Source organism: Cervus canadensis, chromosome 10, assembly GCF_019320065.1.
Source record: "Cervus canadensis isolate Bull #8, Minnesota chromosome 10, ASM1932006v1, whole genome shotgun sequence".
In the NCBI taxonomy this organism is placed as follows: domain Eukaryota; kingdom Metazoa; phylum Chordata; class Mammalia; order Artiodactyla; family Cervidae; genus Cervus; species Cervus canadensis.
This window is the reverse complement of record NC_057395.1, coordinates 25784330-25799272: the sequence shown is the minus strand read 5'-3', so window position 1 is coordinate 25799272 and position 14943 is coordinate 25784330. Positions and strand designations below refer to the sequence as shown.

Here is a 14943-nt window from a genome sequence, read left to right as displayed (position 1 = left end):
CCCAACTTAGATTTGTACATGATTGTGGATGGTGCTTTTCTGAGCAAGATAACATTTTATCTCTAACATGAACCCAGAAAAGGCTACCCCAAAAGAGTGTGTGTTGGGGGAGGGGGTGGGTGAGGAGTTGGGTTGAACCAGTAAGAAAATTGAGGGTTCCTGACAGAGAATTTCAAGAATACTAATTCTATACTTAGAAGACTTCTTGTGAATCTAAGAAAGCCTTCAGGTTCATTCTTAGGAAACCATGAAATCTGTTACAAAAGCCTCATAATATGGAGTATGTCTGACCCTCCATTCCTAGTGGGAATGCTTCCAGTGGTCATAGCTCACTGGCGCCCCCTTGCGGCACGCAAGCCACCTCACATGTTGTTGCCTTGGGTAAGACCCCTCAGGGAGCAGGGCAACTCAGCCTCAGGGTGGAAACTTAACCTCCAGGATTGGAGGGCATAGGAGTCCTTTAAATTTTAGTCAAGCTCCTTCCTTATTCTTTTTCTCTCTCTTTTTTTTAGGCCAAAGAACTGCCAACTCTAAAGGATAATGATTTCATTAATGAGGGTCAAAAGATTTATATTGATGACAACAACAAAAAGGTATTCCTGGAAAAGCTGAAGAAGGATGTAGAGGTAAGGAAAAAAAAAAACACACCAATATAAGGGACGGCCCCTTGTACGAATGTCAACACTACTGGGTTTTTAGAAGCTTTTAAAACCATCTATTTGTATCTGAAACCAAGACAAAATTATATACTGTACATTAGCCAAAGCAGATATAAACAGGTGTAGCTTATATGTCAGCTGATTTAAAAGAGAAGTATGCCGATTCAGCAGCTCCCTCCTTCAGAGGACAAACGCAAGCAGGCACATGGTGTCTTCTGCTGGTGTCCCCTCCCCCAGGTTCCCCTCTTTGTTGTGGGGGTAGCCTGTGCGGGGTTACAGCCCCTTCAGACCCACTGCCTTTCCCCGCCCCCCGGCAACCGGGGCCCGGGTGGAGGGGGCTGACTGTATTTTGTCAAAGACCAGATCATGTTGACAAGTGTATGGTAACTATTTGAATTTGGGGTTTTCCCCATCTGAACCACATCTGGGTGTTAGAAAATACCAGCCTCTATGAAGTCAGTATCACTGGGAACGTCAAGTCAGCCTTCCACGGTATGGGAACAGCATGGGCAGTTTAGGACACCAGGGTCAAGGGGGATGTTGTGAGAAATAAAATACTATGTGGAAATGGCCTGTTAGTCTATAAAGGAGTTCTCTTTGTAAATATTGTTTTAAGTATTAAAAATACACCTTTCCCTATCTTTTATTTATTGTAAAGGCAGTGCAGTTCTCCCAATGAACTTCCTTATATAAATCTACTGGAAATAAATTCAGGAAAAAAGTTCTTTTTTTGAAGTTTGTTAGGTTGCAAAACAGTGCAAAGAGAGTTCTAATTTAGACAGTTACTAAGCTACAGCATTCTTAGCTGTTACTTTTCTTCATGTGTGCATTTTTTGTTTTTGTTTTTGTTTAACTTGGAAATACAGTTCCCCACATACCAGTACAGATCTGCTACTTAGAAAGGCTTTGTGAAAAGATTCTTTCTTGTGTCATTAAAGACAAAATGACTTGGGAATTCCCTGGCCGTCCAGTGGTTAGACCTTCACCACCAGGGCCCGGGTTCAATCACTGGTCAGGGAACTAAGACCTGGCAAGCAGTGCAGCATGGCCAAAAAAAATTAAAACAAAACCAAAAGTGACTTAAGCCAAGAACAAACAAATGTCATGGATTAGATTATATCCCCCATGAGGGCAGAAGCAGTATTATAATTTTCTTTTTAATCTCCTAACATCTTTCATTTAAAGACACATAGACTGACCAAATTAATTCATGATTATTTTTAGGTTATAAGTTACTTTAAGAAATTTTTTTTGCATTTTAACCTACATCACATATATGATTTGGTTAGAACCTAGATATTGGTTATTTGTAAAGAGGACCCAGTGTCTTGTTAAAAAATAGTTTTTCTCCAGTTTCTCATTATTCAGCATTTATTTTTCCTCAGTTGTCAGCAGTTTTTATTAAAATGCATATTAGTTAAGTATTTCCCTTTTACTTTGGGGTCAACTTTATCTGATAACTAAGTGCCATAGGCAGACATACTATTTGGGAGTTTTATTCATTATCCTGAAAGGCTTTGATCCTGAGAAGTAATACTGCTTTAGCAGTTATAGTAAATAGCCCTTAGGGATATCTCATCTGCTTGCAAAAATGTTTTTTATCTTTTTTTCCCTCTCAGCTGTATATCACTCTGATTTTTAGACTCCAGAAATAATGTAACTGAAGCCATTCAAATTTACAGTTGAATTACACAAGGGTTCTCTTTGCCTTTTCACTGTCTCTAATAGTGTCGTTGATTAGAAGATTTGGTTACTTTTAATCCCATCCATGGCTCTCCCACTTAGCTGTTTTGTTTAAATGGAGGCAGGGCATAAAGCATTCTTTCATTTTAATAAAATTCTCAATGGTTGGTAAGTGTCTAGTTTTGAAAATCATGCAGAAGCATTATTAATTTTTTAAGCAGGTAATTATGGTAAAGTAGCTTGACATCTGATAGAATGTAATCTAGTTTCATTTTCCATCAGTTCCATGCTTGCTAATTTAGCTGGCTGGCCAGGATGGGGTTGAGGGGGCGGGGTGGTAACTTAATGCTTTAAGTAAAAAATGAATTCATTACAGCTCAAATATTTCTGTAAGAAAATAAGAACCTAGCCAGCTTTTCTCTGCATTTGAAATTCTGTTCTATTTATATGCCGGGCAAAGTAGCAAAGTACATTGTTAGTTCTAATAGTTTACACATGAGCATATATGAGCCCTTTTTCCCAAAGAAAGCACTTGATGGAGAATGGAAGGTCACTTTTGCCCTCTGACTCTCTTCTTGTCAGCTTTGACCGTGACTGTGGAGGGCTGGCCCTCATCTCTCATTGGCTCACACTGGGATCCAAATTTCACACGAGAGACTACGCTTTGTGTCCCATGGCATCCACCCCATCACAGGCCATCTCATGCCTCACATTTTTTGGGGGGAGTGGGGTGGAGGGGAGGGAGCAGCTTTCAAATCACCCATGACATTTTCCACAGAACTAAAACAAATAATCCTCTAAAATCTATATGGAACCTTTAACGATTCAGAATTGCCAAAGCAATCCTGAGGAAAATGCACAATACTACAAAGCTTGTTGTTCAGTCACCAAGTCGTGTCCGACTCTTCATGACCCCATGGAGAGCAGAACCTCAGGCTTCCCTGTCCCTCACCATCTCCCGGAGTTTGCCCAAGTTCATGTCCATTGAATCTAAAGCTACAGTAATCCAAACAGTGTATTACTGGCACAAAAACAGACATACGAATCAATGGAATAGAACAGAGAGCCCAGGGGGAAAAACCAACACACCTACGGTCAAAGGAGACAAGAATATAAAACGGGAGAAAGATCATCTGCTCCGCAAGCGGTGCTGGGAAAGTTGGACAGCGCATGTAAATCACCGAAGTTAGAACACAGCATCACACCATGCATAAAAATAAACTCAAAGTGGCTTAACAACTTAAAGATAGGACCATAAAACTCCTAGAAGAGATCATAGGCAAAACATTCTCTGACATAAATAGTACCAATGTTTTCTTAGTCAGCCTCCCAAGGCAATAGAAATAAAAAAACAAATGAGACCTAATCAAACCTACAAGCTTTTGCAAAGCCAAGGAAACCATAAACAAAATGAAAAGACAGCATACAGAATGAGAGACAATATTTGGAAATGATGCCAACAACAAGGGCTTAATTTCCAAAATATACAATCAGTTCATACAACAACAAAAAAACAAACAACCCAATCGAAAAACGGGCAGAAGATCTAAATAGACACTTCTCCAAAGACATACAGAAAGAGTTTACTAACAGCTCTTTAGCCATACAGTTTTCAATAAGTGTTTGCTTGTAACAGGGCTCATAAATGGAATACTAGCTCAGATTTGGCATAATAAGGAATGAATTATGAGGGAAGCAGGTTAAGTGGGATATTCTGAGGGACAAAGAAGCTGATCAAGGTCTGGCGGACAGTTATTAAGAAGCTGGCAAGCAGGGGAACCTAAAGATTACAAAGATTTTTAAATCTCCATGGTTTGAAATTTTATATACTTAAAAATCACTAATTTGAGCTAGAAGCTTAAAGGGATGAGCAGCAAACAGCAAATGTGTTTAAGTTCCAAATATTAGCTGGAGGTAGACCCTCCAGGCAGCCCTGAATCCCTCTTCTTGGGGCCTGTCATCTTCAGCCCACAGTAGTTTCAAGATGCCCTACAGTGACTTTCTCCAGCGAGAATCTCAGGTCTACTGCATATTGTGTTTCCCTCTACTTTAGAAGAGATTTTAAATGATGTTTTGTGATAAGAGCTGGGGCATCAATACAGGCTGTTCAACACGTCTCCCCTCTTGGCGCATGTCACCTGAACCTGTATGTTTAAGTTACATACTTGATGGAAAAAAGGCTTTTGCCACAGTAACAACAGGGACAGTTATAAAAACCACTTCCACTGTTACATGCAAGGCACTTTTCATTGCCCCCACTACATTCTCTCTAATCCTTTCTCCGCCACTGTGAGTTTGGTGGGGATGTCCCATTTTATAATTAGAATAACTGAGGTTCAGAGTAGTGAATTCATCATCAAGACACAGAGCGAATAGGTTCATCAATACCATTTTTCATGGAGTAGAGGTGAGGATGTAGAGAACAGACTTGTGGACACAGATGGGAATAGAGAGGGTGGGAGGAATTGAGAGCGTAGCGTTGACATACATTCACTACCATGTGTAAGACAGACAGCTAGTGGGAAGCCGCTGTAGGGCGCAGGGAGCTCAGGTCGGTGGCATGGGGGGGTGAGAGGGAGGCAGGCTCAAGAGGGAGGAGATATATGTATACATATGGCTGATTCATGATGTTATACAGCAGAAACTAACATTGTAAAGCAGTGATACTCCATAAAAAAAAAAAATTCCGTAAAAGATGGAGCAAGTAACCTAAGATTTAATTGCCCACCTGGCTCCAAAACTTACGTTTTATTTAAGATGAGCTGATACTTGAATGGGTCACCCTGATCAGCAAAAGCTATATGTTTAACCCCTGTGCTGTCCTTGTCCATTTGTCTCAGACACAGATTTGAAGACTTACATAATCCCCATTTCTTATATAATCCCCACTTGGGGCTGCAACTCACCTCCTCCGTCTTGGGTATGTCAGAACAACTTACCAGTTTCATCTCACTGATAGTTTAGTGGGTGATGCCGGAGCCTAACTTCACATTTATTATTGAATACAAATGACCAAGCAGTGGGCAGACCACAGATCAGAGAGACCCAGGAAAGGAGCTCTGGGCAGAGCTGAGGTTGTGAGTAGCACAGGTGCCAGGGGAAGATGTGGGCCTGCAGGCTCACCCTGCTTCCTGGGGCAGTACAGCCCAGGCTGTCACCCTTCCGCTCCCTGACCTTTGGCACACTAATTACAGGCAGCCGCTTTTGTACTCTCCAAAATACTTGAAAGTGGATTTGTACCTCATGCATCTGGAAGTCAAACGGACCTCTATGTACAGAGAGACTGCTCTGCAGAGCAAAGATATGTTGTAAATGACCTCATTTTGCTTCCAATGGGTGCTGCCTCTTGCAGTTTCATGGGAAGGTTTTTTGTTGTTGCTTTATTCTTTTTATTTGGTTTAGGGGGTTGTTTCTCTTAGAGAAACCTCAGGGGAAGTTAGAAGAAAGGGGGACAGGGGAAGTAGCAGCAGGCAGCCCATTCACTTGTTCAGTAAATATCGAGTAGCTACATCACTTACCTGGGAGTCAGGAGGGCAGCGATGGCGTCACCGAACCAGGTTTGTTTGTGCCCAACATGGAGCCAGCCAGACGCCGAGATGCCGAGGTCTCCAGCAGAGGGTTTATTCGCAGGGCAGCCAAGCAGGAAGAGTAAATCTCCATTCCGCTTCCCCAAGCCAGGGGCTCGCTTGAGGAAGTGTTTACCGGCGGAGCGGCAGGGCGGTCTGAGGCGTGGAGCGTGGGCAAAAATTGGGAAAAGGTGCGGGAATCCTCATTAGGCGCAGGCGTAAACCAGGTTACTGACCTCTGCACGATCCAAGGGTGGAGCTGGACATCCTCGCACGTGTGAAAGGACCCTCACGCATGCCCAGTTGGAGGGTCGGCGGGTCTATCCAGCCTTAACCCGCTCGGCTTGAACGCGACAGAGCTGATTCCTAGTTCCTAAAAAAGAACCAGCCAGACAACATTGTTCAGGCTACATGTCCCTTGGAGGACCTGCGAGTCTTAAACGACCTTGATTAGTGAAGGCAGGTGAGATGATCTGATTAATCATAATGCAGTTTCAAGGGCAAAAACTGCCATAGCCCCTGCCCCCGGGGGCATGCAGTGTTTGGGGAAGATAGAGAAGTTTCTCAAATACTTTAATAAAACGAAAGGAAAAAAAGTGAAAGTGTTAGTCACTCAGTGTTGTCCAATTCTGGATCCAAAGGACTGTGGCCCTCCAGACTCCTCTGTTCATGGAATTCAAGCGTGCAGCTAAGCCCGGTGTCCTCAGGGTGAGTGTGCAGGGCACACGTGCCCAGGCAGGAATTGAGACAGGCTTGCGAGAGCAAGGGCCCTGCAGCTGAGACCTGAGTCTCGTGGGCGGTAAAGGGGCACAGTGAGCTGGTCAGAGGCCAGAACAGGATGCAAGGTGGCCTGAGGGGTGATGACACCAAACTATCTAGGTCCCATGGACCACGTGAGATTTTGTTTCTACCCTTTGAGAAATGAGACCCCATCGAAAGGCATGACAAGATCAAATGCTTCCCTTGCCAGAGGACCAGAAGGGGAAGTCCCGACAACATGCAGTCCTTGCCACTTCTCAGGGACCTTCCAAGGGCCAGAGGAAGCAGGGAGGGGAGAAGGGGGCTTGTGCCTTGTCACCCTACAAGCTGAGCAGGACCAGGCCCGGCCAAGCCCCACCCACCCTGCACCCACTACACACACATGCCAGATGGCAACATCTCCAGCTGTGCCCACACCTCTGGAGGGCATCCAGGGTGGGCACAGGGGGCGAGGGGAACAGGCCAGAGAGAGCTCCTGGATAAAAGGGCATGGGAGGGGGTGATGGAGGAGCCTCCCCGGCTCCCGCTCCGATCAGGACACCCCCGAGCAGGACTGAAGGAGGGTGTTGTTCACCAGAACAGTGACAGCCATTTGCTGGTTGATTGGGACATTGGTGCCTTTGCTTATTCGTGATGGACAGCTTAATACTCAGCTTCACTGAGTATGCTGCATTTCAAAGTGCTTTCACAAGCCAGATCTAAGAGGCTCCCCTGGCAGCGACGTGGGAGGTCCCTGGGTTCACCATTAGCCAGTCTTAATTGTTGGGAGAAACCTTTTCTTCCCTGTGTGTCCTCCTTGCCAGTCATGCTCTCTGCACTTTGGTGCAGTCCTCATCGATGTGATGCTCGCATCCCTCTCAGCTTCCAGCCTTGCAGTTCAGGGAAGCGGTCCTGGCTCTTAGCCAGCCCCGAGTGGGAGGCTGCAGCTCAGCCAGAGAAGCTGCCTGGGAGGAGGCTGCCCTGTACCAGAGGCTCCTGGCCCACTTGCAGGAAGTCCTCTTCTCGCCTCTGCCGCTCTGGGGTCCCAGCCTTCTACTTGCACTTCTGTGAGCTTGCTCTCTTTAAATCTGGGGCTGTGTTTAAGGCATAAATAATCGTGTCACTTCCTCCCCTCCAGTTTCTTGCCCAGTTGAAGCTCATGGACTACAGCCTGCTGGTGGGGATCCATGACGTGGAGAGAGCCGAGCAGGAGGAGGTGGAGTGTGAGGAGGACGGGGAGGAGGAGGGGGAGAGCGACGGCACCCACCCTGTGGGGACCCCTCCCGACAGCCCCGGGAACACGCTCAACAGCTCGCCGCCCCTGGCTCCGGGCGAGTTTGACCCAAACATTGATGTCTATGGAATTAAATGCCATGAAAGTAAGTGGAGACACCATCCACTTTTTTTTTTTTACCATTGGTTTGATTTTTTTTTTTTTTCATTGTTAATCTACTGGTAATCATCAACCCAGTTAAAAGCATGCTGTCCTGTAAGACTCCTTCTCAAGAGTCCCAATCAGTTGATTTCGGGACAGAGTATATTAAAGGTAACTGTAATCTCTGGTTTTGAAATGTAATGTGATGAAATCCTTGAACTGTGGGATGTTGAAGGGAACAGGTGAAACCACACGACAGTGTGCTGTGTACATACAACACCCATGTGCATATGCTTGTGTAAATGTCTGTACCGTATATAAGAAATATTTTTAAATACTTTTTTATTAGCCATCTCTCTTTTATGTGGATCTCAAGTCACAAGTCTGTCTGAACTAGCCACACACATGGTCCACGCCAGACCTCCTGTGGACATCGGGTAGGGCAAGTATCCTTCCTTCTTGGGAAAGGAAGCTGAGGCTAGCCCAGGTGTGGGAAGAGCATCTCCGATCTGCTGCTGCGTATCTGTCCTCTCCTCTTCCCCCTTTAAGGGGTCTATGGCTCTCTTCACGAAAGTGAGATTGATTCTAATCCTCAAAATCTGGGTGATTGGATATTTATAGGAATATTACATGCTATGTTAGCTACTTATACATGAAAAAATTTGAGATAAACGAAGGCCTCTGGGGTTTTTTTAATAATAAAAATTACTCAGTGGGTCATCATTTAAAAAAAAACTCATGGCATAGCAGCCAGGTTGAGATTGAGTTCTGCTTTTTATTTTGCTCACCAAAATGGTTTCTTCAACACAGGAAATTAGAGTCAAGTATACTTGAACAATAGTTCATAACTGAAACAGCAGCTTATTTGTGGAAATATGTAGAAGACGGGTATTGTAGATGATGTATGCCTTTATCCAGTTCTGATACTAGAGCCAATGAGCATTAGGAACAGTTACAGGTAACAGTAGAAAGTGTAAGCATAATTACTTCTATTGGGTTGGCCAAAAAGTTAGTTCAGATTTTTCCATAGCATCTCATGGAAAAACTGGAATGAACTTTTTGGCCAAGACAATTCTTGTTTTAAACAGTATTTCTTTAAAAAATATTTTTCTTTATACCAAAGTAATATACAATCACTAAAGAAAATGCAGATTAATAAAAAACATACAGTCTCACCCTTGGACCTCTGCTGGTAATATCCTGGGGTTATATTCTCTTTTTTACTTTTTAATTTGAGAGAGAATTGGGAATAGAAAGTTAAGCTGTTTCCTGGGGATGCACAAGACTTTCTAACAGCCTCCACTGCCTTTGTTTTCAGACCCTGACTCCCTCAGCCCTTCCTCCCGCAGCAGTTCACACTGTCCCAGGTGTTGTCACCATCTGTCCCACAATCGTGTCTCTCATCCCTTTACAGATTCGCCTCGGAAGGAGGTGTACTTTATGGCAATTATTGACATTCTGACTCATTACGATGCGAAAAAGAAAGCTGCCCACGCTGCAAAAACTGTTAAACACGGCGTAAGTACCTCCGCCTGGTTTCCCTCTCTGCTCCCTGCTTCCTGTGGTGCAGGGGCCAGAGCAGGTCCACTCCTTTCCTAGGAGCTGCCCGGTCCCTTCCATGGCTCGGGTTCCCTGCAGGGGCTGCACTCCAACGCAGAGTCAGAGCTCCCAAGGCCCCTGGCAAGTCACAGCCCCTGTGCGGCTCTTCTGCTACCCACTGGGGTTATTAACAGACACATGCATCATGAGAATATTACACAAGTTCTTTTTTTGTTTGAGAAATGCTTCAAAGACAAAAGTGCTGAATGACGACAGCTGTTTTAATATGAAGTGCTTAGAACTGAAGCATTTAGTCTCTGCTTAAGATGCTTCTAAGATACACAGTATCTCTTTCTGCACAATGGACTGTATTTTTTTCTATTACAGAAGGTTTTTGAGTGCAAGATCAAAGTTTAGTGATACGAGTCCCTTGCTTTTATTGTCCTTGCCTGGAATTCTCACTGTTTCCGGCATATGGTAACTTGTGGAATCCTGTGACAAGCCTTGATAAGGATAACTAGTGTGCTCCTTATCAGGTGAAGGAGCTGAGCATTTACGGAGTAACTTGCCAGATCAGGTCACTAGGCAGGGTAGAGAGGACTGCTCCCTGGGCCCAGCCCCACCCCTCAGTAAACCAGTGAGGCCCACTTTGCCGGTTGGACTTCACCAGTTGTGAGTCTCCACTGTGCCTGCACTGTCGGACCTCATTTTGGCTTTCCAGGCGTGCTGAAAAGGCCCAAAGCCCAGCACGTGGGGATGAACTTGTGCTCTGGCTCCGTCACACTTCCCCAGTGCGGAGTCAACCAAGATCCACCAGAACATCAACATCTATGAAAGGCTCTTTTTCTTTATTTTAAAATCAAACAGGCTGTCATTCCAGCAATGGAACCAGCCCAACACCATATCCCATTTGCCACAGAAATATTTCAGTCACATTGCCAACTAGTTACGGTCTTCCAGCTTTGTGCAGTGCCCAGACCAGGACCTCACCCTACCCACTGAACACGGAAAATCCTCTGTCAGAGAGGAGGGTACACGGCAGTTCTCACACGAGGGTGTGCACTGCAGCCTTCTGAGAACCATTTTAAAGTCTCTGCCAGCCAGATGCACCACCGCTTGCCCGGATTCCGAGTCCAGTTCAGGAGGCTGGTGGGGGAGGTTGTCTCTGAAAGGCTCCGGTAGCCCCGATGCTCGTCTCTGGTTGAAGAGCCTGGCCCTACTGCAGGGACGGGACTGGGCCCGCGTCCCTGCCTCACCTCTCCAGTCGTGTGACCTGGAGGAGACGCCCTGGCGCCCCAGTTCCCTCAGCGGCTGACAGGGCCCTAACGCCTTGCTGAGGAGGTTTTGTGGTCAGTGGGGAGAGGCTCTGTTTGTTCCCACCCTTCCTCAAACCTGTAGGATATTCTAGACCAGGTGAAACTGGAAATGTGCCAGGGCAGACACGGCTCCACCTGCTCCCCTGTATGTCACCAGCTCAGCTCCATGATACGGCACCCAGCCTAAAATCAGGTGCAGTCTGCAAGAGCAAGACATTACTCTGCAAAGGAACATTGTGTCCACCTGCTGCTGGGAACCGTTCTCTGCCTTCAAAACTGGGGCTCCTCTGTGGAGATCCCAGCGGCCCAGCCCAGGCATGGAAATTACAGCTTCCCCGTGAGCTGTGGGTATCAAAATAGCACCCAGTGACTTGGTAAAAACTTTGGTCCTGCCCTTTGCAACTCTGAAAGCTGGCCAGTAACTTCCGAGGGTCTTCTGGTCTGCACTGTGCTCATCACAGGAATCCCCGCTGAGCCGCTTCGAGGGGCCGGCTTCCCAGCTCCGGGCAGGCCTCTGTGAAGGGGGACAGTGGCACCCCGTGCCTGCGCTGCGAGGACCACCCTGGCCCCTCAGGGGAAGTGCAGTCACAGCTGACACCACCCCTGCCACTGCCGCTCCTTACTCCTGAGCACCCAGCTACTTTGGTCCTAAAAAATGAACATGGTCCTTGTGTCCTCGTCACCAGAGTTTCCCTTTGGCCAAACGCTGCCGTTTGTGTCATTCTCAAGGTGTCTCCCATCTGCTCTCCTGAGAAACAGAAGTGTTGTCCCCGTGGCTTCTGAATGGAGGCCACACAGATGCCACATGTGACGGGAACATCTCAAACGTGGTTGGATTTTTTTATTTTGGTGGCAGCAGTCACAGTGTATGTGACACCAGCCTCTGTTTTTCCTGAGACTCTGCCTCATTTTCACACCCAGATGCTTTTTTTTTTTTCCATTTATTTTTACTAGTTGGAGGCTAACTACTTTACAATATTGTAGTGGTTTTTGCCATACATTGACATGAATCAGCCATGGATTTACATCACACCCAGATTCTTAACAGTATTGGTTATTCAGACCCGTATCCAAGATATTCTGAGTTACGAGAGAGGCTGCACAGGTTTGAAAATGGCTGGCTTCATATTCAGCTGCAGTGGAAGCTGCTGTAGGTGTGATCAAGTAATTCTAACAGTATCACTGTTCCTCTTCTCCCACACCGCCCAGGCTGGTGCAGAGATCTCCACCGTGAACCCAGAACAGTATTCCAAGCGCTTTTTGGACTTTATTGGCCACATCTTGACGTAACATCCTGCACAACTGTGGACGGACGTCAGCATGGGAAGGATAGAGGTGGCTTCGGCGCAGGAAAAATGAACACCAAACTCAGTGAAGCACACCTCCTCGTTTACATCTTCAGGCCAAGATGACTGACTTGGGAGCTACTCGCTTTAATAGCTACCTGATATTTCCCAGCATCATTCTAGCTATTTCTGACGTGTGTGTGTCTGTGCGTGTGTGCATCTTAAAAATTGATTGATTAATGGAAACTGACCAGCTTTGGTTAGTGTGTGTTTGGGGCAACAAACCTCTGATTACAGCTGTGGACAAATGAATGAATGAATGAGTGAGTGAGTGAGCGAGCACAAGAGGGGGGGAGGGGGAGAAGGCAATGCATGTCAGACCAACCAGGTTGGCACCACACGATAAACTGTGGATCAGTTTATTTTCTGGAGTTGAAAGATGTGAGACAGTATTCGTAATAATAATGAAGATAATAATAATGATGATAATAATAATGATGGTGATTAAGAGGGAAAAAAAACTTACTGCAGATGTTACACTTCTACCACGCACGCTGACACTCCTTAATAGTTGTACCCGGGCGCTGGACGGAGGAGGCTGGCATCTCCCGTGCCTCCTGGTTTGGGTGTCGGGACTCCCCGTGTCCGGGGACAAACGCCCCTCCTCCAGCAGGAAGCTGATGCCCCTAGTGACTCTCTGTACATTTTCACCTCAGTAAATATGTCCAGGAAAACTGCTTACTTCTCTTTTCTTGCCTGGAGCTTCTTCACTGATAACACTCTTTCGTTGCAATACAGGAATTAATGCTACAAAATAAAAATAAAAGCTTATCTGAAAAGTGCATAGTTTTGGGCAATGGTATCTACATCTCCCATGGTGGGAAGGTGAGCAAAGCATTTAGAACTCTCAATCCTCCTGTTGAACAGTGGTATTTTGTTATAAATTTGCCCTTTAACTGAAATCCTCAATATTACTGTTTACATTATTAGGAAAACAGGGATATTTTTGAATCTAAAAATTTAATGTACAGCACGTGATTTTTGAAGTTTACATGTAAAGTCATTTTACAGTATAGGTGAAATAATGTTTGTCATATTTTGAAATGTATCCTGCAGTCACGTTTTGGGGTGAATGTTTTATTCAAAGTACCAGGTAGGCAGTCTTTTACAGTAAAAGGAAAAGGGTTGTTTTCCTCCAGATGTACATTTATCAGTCTAATGATTTTTTTATTTTTAAAGAAAATGTTTAACCCAGATCTGGTTATGTAAGTTCATTGCCCTAAACTGTGCTGACTGTGTCTAATCAAGTTATAGATTTCCAACATCGATCATATATTTACCAACTTCCTGGCATTTTCTGAAAGGCGTCAAGCTAAAATATTAGACTTGCTTAGGAATATGTTATCAACTTATACACTGTGCTAAAGCTGTGCCTTTGAAATTCTTTGTTTAAAATGTGAGATGACTTTTGTAGGCAGGTTCAGGAAAGAAAAAAAAAATCCACCTTTTAATAATTACTTGCAACTCAACAAATAGTCCCGCCATACTGCCTCTTCCAGTAACTTTACTTCAGGGCTTATCAAGTCTGCAACTGTGCCCAAGGTATATAGGTTTACTTCAGAAAATACGGGGTGACAGCAGCTGGAATCTGGGGAGCAAGGCCATTCTACCACATCCTACTGACTTCACTCAGAATTTTTATCCTCAGCAGACGACGTTGACAGCACTGTGATCTGGTTGTCCAAATCTGTATTTCATGTGTCTAAATTAATTGAAATGGTGATTTAATATGCCCCCACCCCCACCCCGCCATTCATTCTGGCATCGAGTCCCTTTCAGTACTCTGAAGTTAGGCTGTAGTTTCTTTAATCCAGGATTACAAATGTGAGACCCTGAAGTAAAGAGAAGGTACCCACACATTATTTGAGTAATTGTTTCCTTTGTGACCCATCTGTGTATGCTTTTAGAAGTTTACAAAATGCTTTATTTTTGTCTGTAACAGTCTCTGTCATCCACCCTGTTGATCAAATCTTCGGACAGAGTGAGGAAGTTCGCCTTGTTATCTTCTAGTGCTAACAGTACACTCCAGTTATGAGCCGGGCTTTACAAAATAAAGCACTTTGATGACTCACAAGGTGGAGTCTGTGCTTCTCTCTCAATTGTGTGTCTCTTTATTGCAAACAAAATTTAAATACTCAGTAGTAAGAGTGTCTGTAGCTGATCCTGAAGAAGTAAAACTAAAATTGAATCTTTTCACAAACAGGAGCTTTGCCTTCAACCTGTGAACTATTCACTAGTAAATAACAGAAACGTGACATGATACACGTGACAAAATTGACTTACTGAAAGATGGACAGAGAAAGAAATCTCTTCAGTGAATACCCTTTAAAGTTACACAGTTTTATTTTTTAAATCTACCAACCATAGTTCTGTGGGTCATTCAGCATTTTTTGAAACTTTACTGGAATGCCACTGGTGGCTTCTAAAAAGCTAGAAGGCTTTTTAGAGCGTTCCCTTGTCATTGTGCCAGGTGAGCAAACACAGTTAAGCTCGAGTAGCACTTGTTTTGAAAATGTGTAATTGTTCTAATGGGAGAGATGTCAGGGGATCATTTGAGCATCATGCACTTTTCACATCTGCTGTGTGCACGCTGGTTCTCATGGAACATCAGCTGAAAACGGAAGACTGCACCCCAATTAACTGCACTGGTAGGAACATGCCAGGCACACCCTCACACGATGAGGGTGAGCTCAGCACGCTGGGGGGCACACTGGCCAGGAC

The 14943-nt window shown here is 44.9% G+C and overlaps 1 protein-coding gene across 1 annotated transcript in view; it reads left to right on the top strand.

Moving 5' to 3' along the window:
• Positions 1-14296, top strand: part of PIP4K2A (phosphatidylinositol-5-phosphate 4-kinase type 2 alpha) — a 178514-nt gene extending 164218 nt beyond the window's left edge. The window contains exons 7-10 of the mRNA XM_043480638.1: positions 513-626; positions 7785-8025; positions 9436-9539; positions 12086-14296. Of these exons, the coding sequence (XP_043336573.1) occupies positions 513-626; positions 7785-8025; positions 9436-9539; positions 12086-12166 (540 nt within the window). The 3' untranslated portion in view covers positions 12167-14296. The remainder of the gene's footprint in view (positions 1-512; positions 627-7784; positions 8026-9435; positions 9540-12085) is intronic.
• Positions 14297-14943: the final 647 nt, after the last annotated feature.